This window comes from Medicago truncatula, chromosome 8 (genome assembly GCF_003473485.1).
Source record: "Medicago truncatula cultivar Jemalong A17 chromosome 8, MtrunA17r5.0-ANR, whole genome shotgun sequence".
Taxonomy (NCBI): domain Eukaryota; kingdom Viridiplantae; phylum Streptophyta; class Magnoliopsida; order Fabales; family Fabaceae; genus Medicago; species Medicago truncatula.
This window is the reverse complement of record NC_053049.1, coordinates 12,226,379-12,247,204: the sequence shown is the minus strand read 5'-3', so window position 1 is coordinate 12,247,204 and position 20,826 is coordinate 12,226,379. Positions and strand designations below refer to the sequence as shown.

Genomic DNA, 20,826 nt, shown 5'->3' with positions numbered 1-20,826 from the left:
TTTTAAGTCACAAGATTTTTGAAGCATCACTTTTGGTCTTTGTTTTTAAGTGAACTCATGTGTATCGTTCCTAAATTCGGATGAAATTTTGCAGGAGAGTTTAAAATATTATAAAAAAATTCTTCAAAAATATGAATTTATAACCGCAAAAAACATAAAAATTGAACATCGCTAAAAACGTAAATGATTAATCTGCAAACAAATTCACATTATTCAAGTTAACAGCAAAATGCCTACAAATAATATAATGAAATTAAAATGTCCAAAATACACATGTCTCCGAATCCAAAACGGTGACATCTAAATCATTGATTGAATAGCCAATCTTTCAATAGAAATCAAATGAACACAACAAAACGAAAAATCAAACAAGCACAGGACAATGAACTTTGCCGCACACTGATGAAATCATGAAGAAAAAACTAGAACCACGTGAGAAACACTTAGTTTGATTGAAATAGAGAAAAAGATAAAGATGGGTGATTTCAGGTCAAAAATTGACTCAAAATCACCCCTCGATGAAGAAAATGTAAGAGAGAACCTGGAGGAAAAAATAAGGTTGGTTTGTTGGAGTCAGAGGAGCAACATTGTGTATCACCACAATTTTTTTTATAAAATATATTAATATGTTTTTTTCGGATGCGTTGGATTTTTTTAAAAATCATGGAATTGAACTACACAACTTCTCTTGTCTTATTTTAATTTATAAACTGATCATGAGTCTAAATAACCCAGATAGCAAAGGATTAGACAAAAGCATAAATCTTTGTTCCTCACTAAATCAGGGAACAAATTTGTTTGCATAATACATACTATCAAAAATATCAAAGCACCCTTTTTATTTGCAACATAAAAAAATATTATCATCACAAACAATGCTATATGAGAGGATAAGCTAATCATTGAATATCAACTGCAAATACAATATTTCTACTACAAACTAAATGAATCCATAAGTCATAAACTTTGGATAAATTAAAAATGATATTCTATTTTTAACAACATCAGCATCGTTACATGAAAATTTATCATCACAAATCACAATGGCCATGGTAATGAGCATATAGAGGAGAATAATACTATACATGTATTTATATGATAAGAATCAGCCAAATTATGGTCATCAACTATCAACTATCAATTACATTCCAAGTCTCAGACATAAAACGCATTTTCCCTCAAGGATCAAAATCTTCCCTGCAGAACCTGTACTTGTTAGTTGATTTTTCAAGTCCTTTCAAAGAAACCAAAGAACCAGAAAATATAACTCACCAGTTACAGTCCTTTATGGCTTCATCCATCCTATAGAAAAAATCGATCATAATCACACACTAAACCAAATTACAAAGCGATTTTCAGAGGAAATGCTAAGCAACTGAAGTAGTTGCTAGCTTTATAATCTCGGTTTTTCTCTGCTGTTTTGAAATGCAACTGAGGATAAATCATTGCATTTCCTCAGGCAGCATAATAAACCATTCTAAACTCTAACGGGTTGAATTCTGTGCTTTTTATCTAACATATATGAAGCAACTAATACTTCAAAACGTACAAAGTAATTTTTTTATAACATATATGATAAATCTTCGTTACATCATACTAACTATACGTAACAATAATATGTATGGAACCGCTGTCAATTGGACTTTGAACGTGTGGCCATTACGAAGCTACGACTAGAAGCTTCATATTGACATACAGTGAAACTGTTGCAAACTTGAAAACAAGCACAAGAGAATACTGCCATGGATATCATAGGAAAGAATCACCGGTGAAAACAAGAACTCACATTTATTGGAGTGCCAGAGAGTTAAGAAATGCTAATTTCCCCAAGAACTCACATTTCTTGCACAAGCAGTTGACAGAACTTCAACCAAGGAACCAACAGCGCCTCCATGCAGTGTTCCGTAGGCATTCTGCAGTTCCGACAAAGAAAATGAGAAAAATACAGTCTCCACACACAACCTCATGACAATTTTAGTTTATATACACTTTTTTCAGAGAAATTTTTAACTTTGAACTAAGAAAATTAACAAATTCACTTAGACTGTGCTGGAAGCACTAAAGCCTAAAGTTCAAATTGACTTTTCTAAGATGACAATCTGCGAAGTTTAAAGTAAACTAGTAAATAATACAAGGTTGTCAAACTCAGATCAAGATTCCATGCAGTCAAGATATCTTGAATTCACACAATCAGCACATCTGTGATTGTCAGATCAAGATAAGACGATCAGAATTTCAAGTTCGGCATTTTGGATTGAAAAAAATAATAATGTTTTGTGAACTGTTTGATTTGAATCCAACAGTGACTGTGTAAATGCATGGATATCCCATCCCAACTGCAGGGAATCCATTTTCGTCAAACTCCTATATCCAGCCTAGCTCAAAACCCATATATGTAGTACAGGTGCAATACGACTAGGGGTGGGAATAGGCCAGGTCGTTCGTCAGGGGTCTATGACCCGGCCTACTTAAAGTCCGGCTCGGCTTAGCTCGTTTATTAAATAGGTAAGGCTCAACCTTTTTAAAAAGTTCATTAATTTAAATAGGCTATGCTAATGCTTATAGAAAAGCCTACTAGACCTATCAGGCCGGCCCATATATATGTGTAATTATATATACTACATTATATAATACGCATGTATTAGCCTCTATAAAATACATTTTATGGGGGGGGGGGGGGGGGAGGGGGGGGTGGGTCACGATTGTTGAAAACATGTTACGATTTGGAGCACATAATGAAGTTCATTCGACATTGGTTAAAACGTGTCACGATGACTATTTCATGACACGATTTTAGGAACATGTGGCACAAGGAAAGAAATAAAAGCAAGAGAAAATATGATTGATAAAAGAGAGCCACATAAAACAAGAAGTTGTAATTGATAGGTGGTGTGAATATAAAAAGGATGACTTATGCATGGGCCCATGTCATATGACATGATCGTGAAGAAAGAAAGGAATTAGGTTACACACTTATATAAAGAAAGCAAGCTGCATAACACAGAGGGACCGGTTTTTGGTACAAGAGAATTCACGTTTGGAAAAAGAAAAGGAGCCGCTCTTTCAAGCTACCAGGGAGAAAAAGAAATACAAGCACATGAAAAAGAATAAGAAAGAACAGTAGCGATTGAAAAGTAACCGGGAGCAAGGCCGGAGGCAACGACGGAACTCTATCGGTTTATTTTCTTTAGTATGTTTTATTATTTTAATCATGTCTAACTAATTTCCTTTGATTATGTCTGAGATGATTCTTTGTAACCCTAATTGAAACATGTTGCTGTGAAACTCTATTTATTGTGAATGACAATCTAGTTTTTATTCAATTCAATTGTTCTTAATGCTTTTTATATCCTGATCAAATATAAATATGATTTAGTGAGAATGAATGACTACTGACCATAGCTTTCTACTTAGACAGAATTGAATTGTTCTAATAAACAGGGTTAGTCTAGGAATGGATAATCGTTTGTTAGTGATATTAGGTTAACGTTCTTAAAACCTTCAAAGATTATTAGACCACCTAAGGAATTAGGGGCTGTAGTTTGAGAAGAGGGTCCTAACTCAAGGGATTGATTAGGACTATTTTGTTAACTATCGTGGAACTAGAAAATCATTTATAAGAATAGGTGCAGTATACCAATTAGGGGAACATAGATGATTCAAAAGACCTGATCTCATCTCTCTTCATATTTTCTAACCAAATCTATATTTTCTTACTCTATCTTTATTTTCTGTTTATTTAATTTTATGCAAACCAAAACTACTGCCTCAGGCAACTAAAAGAAATTTACACATCCTAGATATTAACCTTATTGCTAAATTGAGATTAACACAGTCCTCGTGGGAACGATATTTTTACTACTTCGATAGTATTTAGTACACTTGCTAAAAAATCTATCAGGTTTTTGGCGCCGCTGCCGGGGACTGTTGAGTCATTTCAATTTGAAAATTTTGTTTTTATTTAGGATTTCTGTCATTTATATTTTTGTTATATATAAAAATTAAAAAAAAATATGATTGATGCTATTCTTTTTCTTCTCATTGTACTGTGCTACTAAAAAGTTTATCCAAGTTTTGCAGCTATGATAGACAGGTTATACCTCCATGACACAAAAGAGATTGATATGTTGAAGTATGAAAAATCTATGCTATCTATGAAGATAGGATATTTGGACAATAAAATCTCGAGATTAAATGAGAGATGTGGTCGTTATGAGGTAGATCAACCAGGTAGTAATTGTGAAGAGAAGAAAGAGGTGATCAACATAGATTACAATACTCAACTTCAAAATATTTTAGATGAATTCTTGGTGTCAAATCAAGTTTCATTTGAGAAGTTTGATGTTCAGTGTGGTGATCTTGTTGAGAAGGCACATGAGTCTCAAAGGAAGTTGGTTAAGATGGAGACAGAATGTCACAAGGTTGTGCTAGAAGAAAATCCTAAAGTGAGGAGTGTTGATATTGGTCCGAAATCTGAACCAACAGAGGTTGAAGAAATAACTCGTGTGCAAATGGATGCACGTCCTTCTCTAAGGTGGGAGAGCTTAAATTCCAAAAGATCAACAGTGAGTGCATGGGAATATCTGATTCTTTATGCCAAATTCATGGAATTCCTACCAAACAAGAGGAAGAAGAAGGATGATATCTTCTTTCTATCATATTTGCCACCCTAACAGTGGTCGAAGCGTCAAGCTCAATGACGTAAAAGAAAGCGCTTGGTGGGAGGCAACCCATCATTTTTATTATGTTTTTATTTTCAGTATTTTATTCCTATTGTTGAGTCAGACAATTGTCAGTGTGTTGAATAACTCAGTTGTATCCCCCTGTTATGTAATTGTTCTTGCACTTGTTTATTATTGATGAATTTGCTTGTTTGTTGACTTTTTCCAGTGTAGTAACAAATGTTTGTTCAAGCGGTATTCCAAAAAGTTCAAAAGGAGGAGTGACTTGTGTTTCAAAGGCGAAGTGTACGGCAGTGAAAGATAGGTAGTAACAACTCCCAGAAATCTAAACTGTAAGGTTCATGGCCAAATTTTCTTTTCCAATTTACTTCTAAAGAGTGTTCCATGCATTTACATTTCTAGAACTTGCAATTTTTCTCTGCTGTCGATTGATCTTTGTCATATACACACTGAGGCAAAAGTGCTTGGTCCTGTGAGCCTTTTGAAGCCTACCCTGATTGTTTTGAAATTTTATCCTTTCTTTAGCCAAATTGAGCTGGTAGGTTTTGATCTTTTTGTTCGGTGACAAACTACATTACAAGCTTAGAGACTTTTAGGATTTATCCCTTATTGTTTTTCTGAGTTAGGCATTGTAGAATGTTGCTAAATATTAAGTTTGGGGTTGCTATTGGAATTTGCAACCAATTAAGTTTGGGGTGGGGATACTGGAGAACAAAAAAAAAAAAAAAAAAAACATTCTCATGAAAACAATATGCCAAAATGGTGTATTTGAAAAGAAAAAAAAACAGAGAATAGAATGAAAAAGGGACAAAACATTAAAAACCCGAGTAACTTCATACTCGATTGTCCCAATTGTTAGATAAAATCTCTAGTATCCTTGCAAGAATTTTTGTTCCAAAAGGTGAATGAATGATGAATTGAATTTTGTGCTTAACTTCCGTAGGAATGCCTAACTCAAATTTTGTGTAGCCTACTTATCCAAATATTATTCCACCTTCACCTAAGCCCCGTTATAACCCTTTAAGACCTCAAAGTGTGCATTGACATTGATTTTGATTGACGTTTAGAAACTTTTCAAGCGTATGGTAATATGTAGATTGCATGTCGATTGTGTGTGAACCCTTTCATATTGTTGCGTGGAGTTGTGAATTGGTGGTTGCTAACAAGTCAAACTAGCTCATCTTTAGCTAGTAAGGTGTTGAACTTTTGGATACTATCGCTTGATCAGGTAATTGTTATTTTACTGTCGATTGTCAATATTACAAGTAAATTCCTTGAGGACAAGGAATGGTTCAAGTTTGGCTCGGCCCGGCTCATTCCCACCCCTGAATACGACATACATACAAGATATTTTTGAAATTCAAGATACAGCATGTATCCGACATGGACAAGTCTCCCATTTTGGAGTATCCGCTCTTCATAATAATATGAATCACAATTTAAAATTGATGCAGGAATCACAAGATTGATCCATAACCTATACACACTTTATTTTAAAGGCGTGTCTATTGTCCGACACGGATACATATAATTACATTCAATCACCTCTATTTTCCTAAATTATCATTGGTATCTGTGTGTCCGTATTGTGTCTTTGATTGGAAGGTTTAATAGTACTAAACACACGTTTCGATAAATAAGATTTTATGTTAATTCATAACTTCTTACCGATGAAAATTGTATCTTCATACTAATAAGCTTAATGCACTTTATGGCCATTATGCTTGCATCCTGGTTGACATGGATCTCTCGAAAGATATTTTTTATGAGGTAATGGTAGAACGTGAAGGCTTTGCGTTTCCGTTGGCAATAGAGTACGAGGACTGCCTGATTTTTGTAAGCACTGTAAAAGCATTGGCCATGATGTTTCCCAGTGTCGTTGGTTGTACCCTAGATAGGATGAGTCTATTTCTAAAGTTACGGGTGAGAAGGGAAGAAGCGATAAGGGAAAAGAACAGATACCGACAACAAAACCTGTTTGGAAACCTTCGAAAGACAACCCATCGGGAACCGGATCATCCAGGGCCTTTGATGCACCCCCCCCCCCCCCCCCCCCCCCCCGCTGTTACAAACATGGTTCCAACCACTTCAGCTCCGGCACAAGACCCTAAGGGTCTGAAGCAACATGCCACTCAAACCACATCTTTTTCTTTTGAATTACAAAATGATACAGACGACATTGTTCCAGGTTCTCTCTCGACGAGTACGGTGTTTGAAATGGATCCACTAGTAGCGCACGATGGCGTGCATTTTGATGATGTGGAGCAGTCTATTCCCGTAATTCGGGAGGAGCAGTTGGTTCCCCGAATCACGGAGGCGACGAAAACACTTACATCTTCTGAGCATGATGATGTGCAAATTTTCTCTGATGAATCGGCTTCCTCCGCTTCCACTAGGGAGGACTCACCGGTGCATCAAGAGGTAGACCAAGATGGCGTGCAGGCAAACTCTCAATTTCCTCTTGTCCATTCAATTCCGGTAGAGACAGAATTGATAGCTGAGATGGAGAGACTAGACCAAGAAGATCCCCAGGCATTTAATGCATCCAATGTTTCGCTTCAGGATTGTGAAAGAAACTCGGTTACTATGGAGGAAGCTCAAATTAATCCCAAAATTCAGGATAGCTTGGATTTATAGCAGCATATCCGTGCCTATGATAAAGAAAATGCAGCCTGCCAATTTATTCCGGTTTTATCAAAGAAACAAAAGCAACAAGTCAAGAAACATCTTCAAATGGCAGATCAGACCTCAGAACATCCAGTCACGGTTCCTACAGACACTGCCGGCTCCGCAATGGCTACCTCTTCACCAATTGTAGAAACTGATGTTAATTTGAAAGGAAACGCCCCCCATGGTGTTGTTCCTGTCCAACGAGTCCCTCCAAGACTTCAACAAGACCTGGACCTTTGGCATCGTATCAAGGAATATGATAAAAAAGCGGCTGAGGATCCTACAATAATGGCTTTGACAAAGAAGCAACAACAAATAATGTGTAAAGAACTTCTTGATGGGAAGCCGCCTTATAGCACCCGTTCTAGGGGACTTGCTCCAAACCGCCAATGAATGATTTTGTTTGGTTAGACAGGCTTCCAACGGAGTTACATATGGATTTCTTTCAAGACAGAATTGGCTTGCCCAATTATAGATTTTAGTAGTCGTTTTTTTTATGTTTTCTTTTGTTTTTTCTTTGAGGGTTTTGGCCTAGCCCCCCCTCTCCTTGTATATTTTTTCCCCCTTTTTTAATAAAATTTTAGAGTTAGACGGGCATAGGACGGAGGCTTCCCGAGGTGCCAACCTAGTGGGGATATCCGTGTGGCCTCCTGATGTCTGTCTTTCTCCCTACTTAGCAAAAAAAACTATATATATATATATAGAAAAAATTCAGATTTTTTATTCGAAAATTTTATTCCACAATTTTAATATTGGGAAAAAAATTATTTCATTCCACAAATATAAGATTTATGATTTCTACCTCCTCTAAGGAAAAGTTCAATTCTAGGAAAAATGGAATTTCCACGACTTTTTTAAAACCCTCTAAATTTGTATCCAGATTTTTAAAAATTAAATTTTTTTCCAGAATTTTTTTAAAAAATCTGAACTTTTTTTTTAATTTTGAAAATTAAATTTCAAAATTTTTTAAAAACTTTTTAATCGAAAAAAATCTTAATAGTTTTTTTTTCGATTTTTTTGTTTTTTTATATTTCGGAAAAAATCTTAATATTTTCTGAATTTTTTAAAAATTATTTTGATTTTTTAAATTTTTGGGAAAAAATTTAATATTTTTATGATTTTTTTAAATTTATTTTCAAATTTTTTAAAAATAAAATCTGATGTAGAAATATTTTTTTTAGACGTGGCAATTAAAAATAATAAAAAATGAAAAAAAAAGCCAAATCAGCACCAGATAAGCGAATTTGCTTAGTTGGATGGGGGAAGGGTGTTTTCTGAAGAAAAAAAAAGTTTTACAAGGATGCAAATCAAATCGAAAATTTTACAGGGTCGAAAACCAAAAATGACCTATATTATAGGGGTGAAAAACACTATTAACCCTTTTTTTAATTCACCAAATACACGTGTGGTTCTTCTTTTTTATGTTAAATTGAAAATTACACAGTTGTCTGCCAAATTATTTAAGTGACATGCCACCTAGGCTTTAAGTTGATCAAAATCAGCGTTTTGCAAAACGGGCTAAAGTTGAGGTAAAAATATCCTTTTTTTTTTTTTTTAAGGGAAATGCTAATCATTGCCCTTGGGGCATTGTATAAAGGAACAAAAATAGAATTTTTGTGTTGGAAAATAATAAAATGTGGTCAAGTCAACTTATTTCTAATGTAAAGCTACTAATTTTGGTTACCTCAGGACAATAGTTTGCAAGACCTTTTTTTTTAAAGGGCGTCAAAATTGCAACATTTTAAAACATAAAGATGAAAAATAATTTAAGTCTTACAAATATCAAACTCATTAAACAAATACTCATTCTTCAATCTTGGGCATTCAATTATTTAATAATAATATATCAATGGTGAAAAACTAATTTGTGTATGATACACAATAGTATAAATGCCACTATTTCCTTCGGATGAAACACGCTTTTGAAAATATCAAGCAGAAGTCAACCTCATTTCAAGATCACCTTATGAACTACTTTGCTCCCAAAAGCTGTGTCTGAATATCTCTTCAAGATCATCTTCTAAACCATTTCTGCAGATTCATATCAGGTACTTCTTCTCAGTCGTATAGTTTTTTCCTTCCACCAATTGTTTAGCTTAAAACCGCTTTTGATTTTTGTTTGTTTCTGGCTTGCATGCGGTCGTGATTACCGATATCGATTAATGATTACGAAGATTTTAGTTAATTTTTGTTTCAACCATACAAAATTGTGTCATTAACCAATTTGACTACTTCATGAACCATAAAAATGTATATTACTAATAAAATTTTAAAAAATGTTTGTTGTTAACAACTTTGTGTTTAATGAAATAGTCAAATTCGTTTATGACACAATTTTTTTTATATTTATGTTACAAAAATACTCTTCCATATTTAAAAAGTTATATTGTTTTTGAAAGAAAAAAAAAATTGACAAAAAAAAATTGTTTACGGTATAAACACGGTGACCAATTTCGGGTGTCAACTTTGTTGTCAATATTTGTGTTCCAATAACTCACCTCTTTATTGTAACCGGGGTATTTGATCTCTAATAAACATTCTAAGGTATTCTAATACTCAAGTCATTTGAACCCGATATAAGGCTAATCTTTGAGTTGATAGTAAGATACAATATTTTAACAATATAGGTTTTTGTTGGAAATTCCGCCTTTATTGCGGTTCGTCCCTAGTCGCCTTAATTGCGGCCTTTAGTTTGCCTTCATTGCAGCTTCCAACACCTTCATTGTGATGGCTTTGAGGGGGTGGATTTAATCTCACATCCGATAGATAAGACTCTTTAGAAGACTTCATAAAGGGGAGACACTCCTCACTTTTCAAACCGGTTTTGTGGGAACAAAAGAGACGGATAGAATATCATAGACAAATTTGATATCATCTTTACCGGTGACTACATTATGCCACGAGCAAATTGAGAAATCAAATTGAGTTTATTGATAAAAAAAAAAAATAAGAAAAGGAAAAAGCTGTTCAACATTAACTTGAAAAAGAATGCGTGTTGTTACCAATTTCATAAATGCATTATATAAAAGTTCAAGACAATGTTATTGTAGGAGTGTGTATCTTCCACAACCAAAGCATAAACATTCAAAGATGGCTATGGCTTCTTCTTCTTCATCTTCTCCTCTCAAAAAACACGATGTTTTTATCAGTTTTAGAGGGGAAGACACTCGCGCCAATTTTACAAGCTTTCTTCATGCGGCTTTGTGTAGAAACCACATCGAAACCTACATAGACTATAGGATCGAAAAAGGAAAAGAGGTTTGGGAAGAACTTGAAAAAGCAATTAAAGCATCCGCTTTATTTTTGGTTGTGTTCTCAGAAAACTATGCATCTTCAACATGGTGTTTGAATGAACTCGTTGAAATAATGTAGTGCAAGAAATATGACAAAGACAACGTTGTTGTTATTCCTGTGTTCTACCGTATAGAACCTTCACATGTCCGAAAGCAGACAGGGAGTTACCACACGGCGTTGGCGAAACAAAAGAAACAAGGCAAAGATAAGATTCAAAAGTGGAAGAATGCTCTCTTTGAAGTAGCTAATTTATCTGGCTTCGATTCAAGTACATATAGGTATTTTCTTTGCTTCTACTTTTGCAAATTCTAATGATGAATGATGAATTGAAGTTTCCACATATACTCGCGACAAATAAAATTTGCAACTTTTATCGAGAAAAACGGATATAAAGTCCGCACGCTAGTTTAGATAAAGAGAAAAGGATAAAAATGAAAATGAAACTTTTATGTTTATTGCTTAAAGAGAAACTGATAGAAAAGATTTATATGATTAGCATAACAAAAAATATCTAAGATACAGGTTGAATTTTTTATGGAAGGAGATGTGGTGTTTTTCGTGAGTTTAGTTTTGATAATTTGTTACTTTTAAACTTTACACTTTTAACAAATCACATCCAATTATAAGTAGTTATGATCATAGAAATATATTACATTTTTAAATGATTTGTTTCTTACAATATGGGGATGATCATTGTTTATTATTATATTTGCTATTTCTTTCTTTGGTTATAAAATGGATACAAATATATTTCTTTGTTTAGGACTGAATCTGTCTTGATTGAAGACATCATCAAAGCTGTTTTACAAATATTGAATCAAAAGTATAGAAATGAACTTAGATGTTTGTTCATACCAGATGAAAACTATTCAAGCATTGAATCATTATTAAAAGTTGATTCAAGAGAAGTTAGAACTATTGGAATTTGGGGCATGGGAGGCATTGGAAAGACAACCCTTGCTGCTGCCATATTTCAGAAGGTATCTTCCATGTATGAAGGTAGTTGCTTCCTAGAAAATGTCACAGAAGAATCAAAGAGACATGGGCTCAGTTACACATACAACAGACTTCTTTCTAAGTTACTAGGGGAAGATCTTCATATTGAGACTCCTAAAGTAATATCATCTATGGTTATGAAAAGACTCAAACGCATGAAAGCTTTCATTGTACTAGATGATGTTCGTACTTTAGAACTTCTAGATAATTTGATTGGAGCAGGGCATGATTGCCTTGGAGTTGGTAGCAGAGTCATTGTGACAACCAGAGATAAGCATGTGTTGACAGGAGGAGGAATTGACGAAATTCATCAAGTTAAGGAAATGAACTCTCAAAACTCCATCAGGTTGTTCAGTTTGAATGCTTTCAAAAAAATCCTTCCCAATGAGGGATATGAAGAGATATCAAACAATGTAGTTTCTTATACAAAAGGCAACCCTTTGGCTTTGAAAGTTCTGGGTTCATTTCTTCGTACAAAAAGTAAAAAAGAATGGAATAGTGCTTTAAACAAACTGAAGGAAATTCCCAATGCTGAAATTCAAAAGGTGTTGAGGTTAAGCTATGATGAATTAGATGATACAGAGAAAAATATATTTCTAGACGTTGCATGTTTTTTCAAAGGATTTGGAAGCAGCAGCAGTGTAACAAAAATATTAAATGCATGTGGTTTTTTTGCAGATATTGGGATAAGAAACCTATTAGACAAGGCTCTTGTAACAATTACTTCAGAAAATTTCATAAAGATGCATGACTTGATAAAACAAATGGGTAGGGAAATTGTTCGTGAAGAATCTATCAAAAACCCTAGACAACGCAGTAGGTTGTGGAATGCTGACGAAATTTGTGATGTGCTGACAGACAATAATGTAATAATGATATATACCTTGACTTGCATTGCAAAAAACATGTATATATATAGGGTTTTGCTAGAAGACACCTTTTATGAAGGTGTGTTTTAGCAAGTTATCCTATAGGCAATTGCTAAAAGACACCAAATAATTTTTATCAAGGTGTCTTTTAGCAGGTTATAACTAAAAAGTTGATAATCACACCTTGAGGTGTGGATTGCTAAAAGACACCTTCATGGGTGTCTTACAGCAAAACTCATATATATATATATATGATTCTAATTTTCATTTATCAGGGGACTACTGCAGTTGAAAGCATATGCTTAGATATGGATCAAACTACCTGCATAAATTTGAACTCTAACGCATTCACAAAGATGCCAAACCTAAAAATGCTTGCTTTCAACGACCACCATCAAGATGTTATGGGATTTAATTCTGTGCATCTTCTGGAGGGCGTTGATTTTTTTCCTAACAACTTGCGAAGTTTTGGATGGAGTGCATATCCATTAAATTCTCTACCATCAAATTTTTCTCCATCGAATCTTGTTGAACTTTACCTTCCCTATAGCAACCTGGAAAAACTTTGGAATGGAGCACAGGTATGATGTATCTGTTATGTTCTTGTTTATCTTTTGATAAGAGAAAAGCTAATTCTATTTCAATAAATATTGAATATTTTCAAGAATAGGAAAATCATAAACTAACTTGTTCTTCCAATATATATTGTTACAGAATTTTCCGAGTTTAGAGAGAATTGACCTTAGTAAGTCTGCACGCTTGTTAGAGTGTCCAAATTTTTCCAATGCCCCAAATCTTAAGCATATAAAACTTGAAAATTGTGAAAGCATATGTCATGTTGACCCATCTATTTTCAATCTCCCAAAGCTTGAAGACCTAAATGTGAGTGGATGTAAGTCACTTAAGAGCCTCTACAGCAGCACTCGTTCACAATCTTTCCAGAGACTTTATGCAGGTGAATGTTACAATCTCCAAGAGTTCATATCAATGCCCCAAAACACTAACGATCCTTCCACAACGACAACTGGGCTGACATCATCAACTTTGCTCATCAGAAATCTTGATGTATTTACTTTTCCCATTTGTGAGAGTCTTGTGGATCTTCCTGAAAACTTTTCATACGATATCACACTTTCTGACTCAAAGATGAATGACAAAGATACTTTGACCACCTTGCATAAATTACTCCCTAGCCCTTGTTTCAGGTATGTTAGAGGTTTATGTTTCAGTTATTGTCACAATTTATCTGAAATCCCAGACAGCATCTCCTTGCTATCATCATTGGAGAATTTAGGACTATTTGCCTGTCCTATCATAAGCTTACCTGAAAGCATTAATTGTCTTCCAAGACTCATGTTTTTTGAAGTTGCTAACTGTGAAATGCTTCAATCTATACCTTCTCTTCCACAATCCATTCAGTCGTTCCGTGTTTGGAACTGTGAATCTCTTCAGAATGTGTTGAATTGAACAAATGAACAAACCAAAATACACCAAAATACGCGTACTTTTCTCCTCCCTAACTGCATAAAATTGAATCAACATTCATTTGTTTCCATTTTGAATGATGCCATTGTAAGAATTGAACTCGGAACAAAACCACTACTCCCAGCAGATGTATTAGAAAACAAGGAAGAAGCAGCTTCAGATAATAATGATGATGATGGTTACAATTACTCTTATAATTGGGACACTTTAATAAAAGGTAAGATTTGCTACATGTTACCAGCTGGAAATTTTAAAAATGGAGACTGGTTCCATTACCATTCTACACAAACTTTGGTGTCTATTGAACTTCCCCCCAGTGATAATTTGGGTTTCATTTTCTACTTGGTTCTTTCTCAAGTTCAATCATATCGCATTGGATACCATGGAAGTTTTGGATGTGAGTGCTACTTAGAAACCACTTGCGGTGAATGTATAAGTATAAGAAGTTTCTTTGTAGATGAAAGCGTTTTGCTTAATCCTCATACTCCATTACACATATTTTCGGATCATTTGTTTTTATGGTACGATGCACAATGTTGCAAGCAAATAATGGAAGCTGTCAAAGAAATAAAAGCCAATGACATGAGTGCCATTCACAATTCAAAGCTTACATTTAAATTCTTCGCTCGTACTCAAGATAACATGGAAGCAGCGATAAAAGAGTGTGGTTTTCGATGGATATATTCCTCAGAAGGTCAAGTTGTCGAGGAAGAAGAAGGATGTGAATCTGAGACAAGTAAGGAAACTCACACAGTGGAGGGTTCTGAATCTGATGAGCAAGAAGAAACAGTTCCACCAGCAATGAATTTTCAGCAAAGTGTCTATGGAACTCCCAATCTGGAAGCAGTAGAAACAAAAGACTTAAGGTAATATTCTTAGGGAAAATTGCTTGATATTAATATACTATACACTGAAATCACTAAGTTAAAATTATGTTTGAAAATTTGAACAGGAGTGTACTTGAAGAACTCTTGCATATTGGATTTGGCGGAGACCTCATGTTATAAAATTCTGTTGCAGCTTATGTAAAGACATGCAGTCAATAATTGAACTTATGTGTATCGTTCGTAATTTCGGATGAAATTTTGCAGGAGAGTTTAAAATATTATAAAAATCTTTCTTCAAAAATATTAGAATTTTTTAACAAAACACGAATTAAATATGAATTTATAACCGCAAAAAACATAAAAATTCAAAATCGTTAAAATCGTAAATGATGAATCTACAAACAAATTCACATTATCCAAGTTAACAGCAAAATGACTACGAATAATATAATAAAATTAAAATGTCCAAAATATATATGTCTCCAAATCAGAAACAGTGACGTCTAAATCATTGATTGAATAGCCAATCTTTCAATAGAAATCAAATGAACACAACAACAAAACAAAAAATCAAACAAGCACAAGACAATGAACTTTGCCGCACACTGATGAAATCATGAAGAAAAAACTAGAACCATGTAAGAAACACTTATTTTGATTGAAATAGAGAAAAAAGATAAAGATGGGTGATTTCAGGTCAAAAGTTGACCCAAAACCACCCTCGATGAAGAAAATGTAAGAGAACCTGGAGGAAAAAATAAGGTTGGTTTGTTGGAGTCGGAGGAGCAACATTGTGTATCACCACAATTTTTTTTATAAAATATATTAATATGTTTTTTTCGGATGCGTTGGATTTTTTAAAAATCAGGGAATTGAACTACACAACTTCTCATCTTATTTTAATTTAGAAACTGATCATGAGTCTGAATAACCCAGATAGCAAAGGATTAGACAAAAGCATAAATCTTTGTTCCTCACTAAACTAAATGAATATCAACTGCAAATACAATATTTCTAATACAAACTAAATGAATCCATAAGTCATAAACTTTGGATAAATTAAAAATGATATTCTATTTTTAACAACATCAGCATCGTTACATGAAAATTTATCATCACAAATCATAATGGCCATGGTAATGAGCAATATAGAGGAGAATAATACTATACATGTATTTATATGATAAGAATCAGCCAAATTAATTTCAAATGCATTTTGCTACATTACATACATTAAATGGAATTGCAGAATCACCAGAAAGCTAAGTCATCATAATCTGGAAACTGGCATGTTATAGAAGGTAGCATGAGTAAGATAAACCAAATTTCCAGTTTTCTTCAGTTTAAATTCAAGAGCAACTACAGTCAAATTTCTTCCACTCTTCACCACAGAGGCATTAGCTTCAACTTCTTCCTGCATATGCATATAGTCCAAGAGGTAAATATATATTGGTTTCGATGCTATAAAGTACAAGGTGCAACTAGAGAGTAAAGTTGATTTCGAACAAATTCATAGCATCATCAGTTTTACAAGCTATTTTTTGTTTACAATCAAAATCTAACTTTTTTTTAATGGATTTTGATATTTCACTTGATGCTCTAAATTGCATATGCACCTTACCAACATGTGCAATCTAGAGGTGTAACCGTGTAAGTGTCATCTAGAAAATGTCAATGCAGATTACTAATATGGCATATTTAGCGACTGCGAAATTATGGTCATCAACTATCAACTATCAATTACATTCTAAGTCTCAGACATAAAACGCATTTTCCCTCAAGGATCAAAATCTTCCCTGCAGAACCTGTACTTGTTAGTTAATTTTTCAAGTCCTTTCAAAGAAACCAAAAAACCAGAAAATATAACTCACCAGTTACAGTCCTTTATGGCTTCAGGCATCCCATTGAAAAAAGAAAAATGATATTTGAACAACCATTTTTAAACAAATTTTGTGACAACTCTCTCTCTCTCTCTCTCTCTCTCTCTCTCTCTCTCATACTCTCATTGTACTTTTATTCTCTCTCTTCATTTTTCTCTCTCTATTGTTATTGTCCAAATAAGAAGGGAGGAAAAAGGTTGTCACTAAAATTTGTTTAAAATTGGTTGTCAAAATATCATTCTTCTAGAAAAAATTGATCCTAATCACACACTAAACCAAATTACAAAGAGATTTTCAGAGGAAATGCTAAGCAACTGAAGTAGTTGCTTGCGTTATAATCTCCTCGGCTTTGCTTTGCTGTTTTGAAATGCAACTGAGGATTGCATTTCCTCAGGCAGCATAATAAACCATTCTAAACTCTAAAGGGTTGAATTCTGTGCCTTTTATCTAACATATATGAAGCACATATACTTCAAAACGTACAAAGTATCAGTGCGACTATAGACACACAACAGTACTTTTTTTTTTTTTTTTTTTTTATATAAAATATATGATAAATCTTCGTTACATCATACTACCTATAGACACAAAACTGTGTTCTTTTGTGACACATTCACAGTAGAAAGAATATATTCTAATATAGGTGAAGGAAAGATACGTAACAAAAATGTCTATGTAAACGCAGTCAATTGGACGTTGAACGTGTGGCGAGATTGTGAAGCAATGACTAGGAGCTTCATATTAACATATGGTGAAACGGTTGCAAACTTGAAAACAAGCACAAGCTAATATTGTCATGGACATCATAGGAAATAATCACCAGTGAAAATAAGAACTCACATTTATTGGAGTGCCAGAGAGGTAAGAAATGCTAATTTCCCCAAGAAAAAGTTCCTTGTCCTCAGCAACTACAGTTCTAGCACAAGCAGTTGACAGAACTTCAACTAAGGACCCAACAGCGCCTCCATGCAGTGTTCCATAGGCATTCTGCAATTCCGACAAAGAAAATGAGAAAATTCCAGTCTCCAAATACATTACATTTTAAGTTATTATACACTCAATTTTCAGACAAATTTTTAACTTTGAACCAAGAAAAGTAGCAGATTCACTTAGCCTGAGCTGGAGCCTAAAGTTCAAATTGACTTTTCTAAGGTGACAGAATCAGCTAAGTTTAAAGTAAACTAATAAAGCATACAAGGTTGTCAAACTTGGATCAAGATTACATGCAATTAAGATACCCTAAAATCCCACAATTAGCACATAGGTGACTGTTGGACCAAGATAAAACAGTTAGAATTTCAAGTTTGTCATTTCGGATTTCCAAAAAAATCAAAACCTACAGATTTTGTGAACGATCTGATTTGAATCCAAGAGTCATTCTGCAATCCCCTAATGTTTGCTCAAAAGCCCTCAATTTATCGCAATGTTTCTCCCGATGGGACAAACCTATCGGTAGATACGTTTCTCCTAGCCCAGCGCAGACCGTAGATAGAGTGTGTGTAGCACAATTTAAAATCGATGGATACATAATAAGATAGATTCACAACCAATACAATTTACTTTAAAGTGGTGTCTATTGTCTGACATCGGCCCATTCAATCACTTTTATTTTCTTAAATTATTATTGGTGTCTATGTATTGGCATTGTATCGTCTATTTGAAGATTCAAAATTATTACCTCTATTCCTTATTATAAGAAAATTCACTTTTTATGTTCGCTGAATAATGAATAATGTATTTGTCAGTTGTCAGTTGTTCAATGAACCTAAAAAGTGAATTCTCATATAATAACCAAAATGACAAATTCACAACCAGAAGGTTCAAAATTACTAAACAGTGAATTTTTCAGCTTATAAGTCTTCCTATCAGTAACTTTTTTCCAATACACAAAAACTCTTCAACAATAACAACATAACATTAATAACATTAAGTAAAAAATGAAAGAAAAGAGAAAAGGAAGTTACACAGATAGGTGGTTTGGCGACAACAGTACAAGTGATCCGACCACGTTGAATTTGATCAACTTTGATGAAATTCCGAAGAAAAGAATCAAAGAAACCATCTGTGTTACAGTTTTCAGGAACCGGAGCACCAATACCCATTAGCTTAACAAACAATTGGGTTTCCGAAACATGCTTTGGGTCAACTTCCGGCGATATTTTCACCGAAGAAGTTTCAGCCACGGCGGAAGCGGAGGCGGTGGTGGTGGTGGTGGAGGAGGAAGGTTTCGTCGCCATAGTAGTTGAGTTTTTTTGGGCGAAATGAGATCTGAAAAATATCAGCAATGTTGTTATGGTCAATTCATTGTGAGATGCATCACTATCACATGATAGTGTGATTTGGGTCCCTCCATTAATTTGTTTCTCATTCAATTCAATTTCTATAACAAAAAACTTAATATAAATTTTGATTGTTTAAATTGTTGCATACTATGAAAATTATATTTATATTTACTTTACTGAAGTTCACAAATGGTTATGTTAATTAAATTTTGATTATTTTAAGGGAAATGTTTAGGGTGTTTAATTAAGAAAACAAAAATAAAAATTATGTAATGAGAAATGATGAAAAGTAGTGAATTTTACTTTTTCAAATTTGAACAATCATGATTAGTTAAATTAAGAATAATAAGAATTTTTTTTTCTTCCATATATCAATTAATCTAAATAAGTGGATTTTATACAGATCTAAGTTTTTTTACCTTGTGAGTTCGTCGAGTGTGGCGATGCGTTGTTCGTCATCTTGTGTGACAATTTTATTCATCATCTTGTTGCGGTGTTCATTTGATTTTCGTTGAAAGATCGGCTATTCAATCCATGATTTAGTCGTCGATGTTGCAGATTTGGAGGCATGGATATTCTGATCGCTTTAATTTTATCATATTATTTGTATGCATTTTACTTTTATATGTTATTAAAAGTAGTGAATTTTACTTTTTCAAATTTGAACAATCATGAGTTAAATTAAGAATAATAAGTTTTTTTTTTTCCATATATCAATTAATCTAAATAAGTGGTTTTTACACGTATCTAAAAACAAAAGTAACAAAGATTATTTATTTTTAATAAATCAACTATAATATAAACAAATATTCACTTATAAAATATATCTAATAGAAATAAAGATTCCTTTGCAAAATATGTATAACTAAATAAAATAAAAACTAAATAATAATTAGATTTCTATGGAAACAGCCATAAAAAAGTTATAAATTTAATAAAACAAAATATTCAATTATAATATATATCTAATAGAAAAAAATATTTATTTGTAAAATATGTTCAACTAAATTAAAAAAACTAAATAATAATCACATTTCTTATGGAAAAAGCACAAAAAAATTTAAAATCTGATAAGATCAATTCATCATTTATAAAATATATATCTAGTATTAAAAAGTATTTTGTCAAAAAATGTAACAAAGATTCATTTATTTTTAATAAATCATCTCTAATATAAATTAATATTCACTTATAAAATATATCTAATAGAAATAAAGATTGAATTTGCAAAATATCTATAACTGAATGAATAAAAAAATAAATAATAATCAATTTCCTATAAAAAAAAAATAAATAAATACTAAATATTCATCTATATAAGGAGGCAGCGCTAGGTTGAGAATTAGGGTTTGTTTACAAAGAAAGGTTACAAACCATTGACCAATCTTTCTCAGCTTCATATGTGATTTTATCATTAATAACATGTTCTTTTTTTTTTTTTTTTTTTTTTAAGTGTAGTTTCATGTTTTGGTGGGGAAGGACGTTGTTTTGTTATTTCTTACCCGTGTGTACGTTGAAGTTGGTGAAGCTCTTGGTTTACTTTTGTGAATTAAAAAAACATGATTGAAACCGAGAGACTCCACTAAAATGGTAAGTTCTATTTTCTAGGCGAGAATATTCATTAACAATGTCCATAAAAACCGTCATAAATGGTTAACAAAAAAATCGTTAAATAGCATTCGACATACAGAAAGAATGGGAACGATACACTTATAATCTTCTCTCCCTTATAGTATACGTTCTATTTAACAAATGCAACGTTACTTTACGCTTCTTTTAAATTCCATGTTACCTCAAGTTAAATGAAAAGAAAAATATACTCCATTTATTTCTCTTGTTTA

General features: G+C 33.2%; 2 protein-coding genes across 2 annotated transcripts; one reads left to right on the top strand and one right to left on the bottom strand.

Moving 5' to 3' along the window:
* Nucleotides 1-9,245: 9,245 nt before the first annotated feature.
* Nucleotides 9,246-15,051, top strand: LOC25502326 (disease resistance protein RUN1). The gene is given in 6 exon segments (XM_039829001.1): nucleotides 9,246-9,400; nucleotides 10,403-10,924; nucleotides 11,410-12,598; nucleotides 12,718-13,092; nucleotides 13,226-14,862; nucleotides 14,949-15,051. Coding segments are annotated over 5 exon segments (3,738 nt in total). The 5' UTR covers nucleotides 9,246-9,400; nucleotides 10,403-10,442; the 3' UTR covers nucleotides 15,004-15,051.
* An 821-nt stretch (nucleotides 15,052-15,872) lies between these two features.
* On the bottom strand, nucleotides 15,873-19,041 carry LOC11445957 (acyl-coenzyme A thioesterase 13). Its single transcript, XM_003627593.4, has 3 exons — nucleotides 18,668-19,041; nucleotides 17,544-17,690; nucleotides 15,873-16,237 (listed from the first exon to the last, which is right to left on the bottom strand). The coding sequence occupies exons 1-3, from the start codon at nucleotides 18,938-18,940 to the stop codon at nucleotides 16,094-16,096; spliced, it is 564 nt and encodes a 187-aa protein (XP_003627641.1). The 5' UTR covers nucleotides 18,941-19,041; the 3' UTR covers nucleotides 15,873-16,093.
* Nucleotides 19,042-20,826: the final 1,785 nt, after the last annotated feature.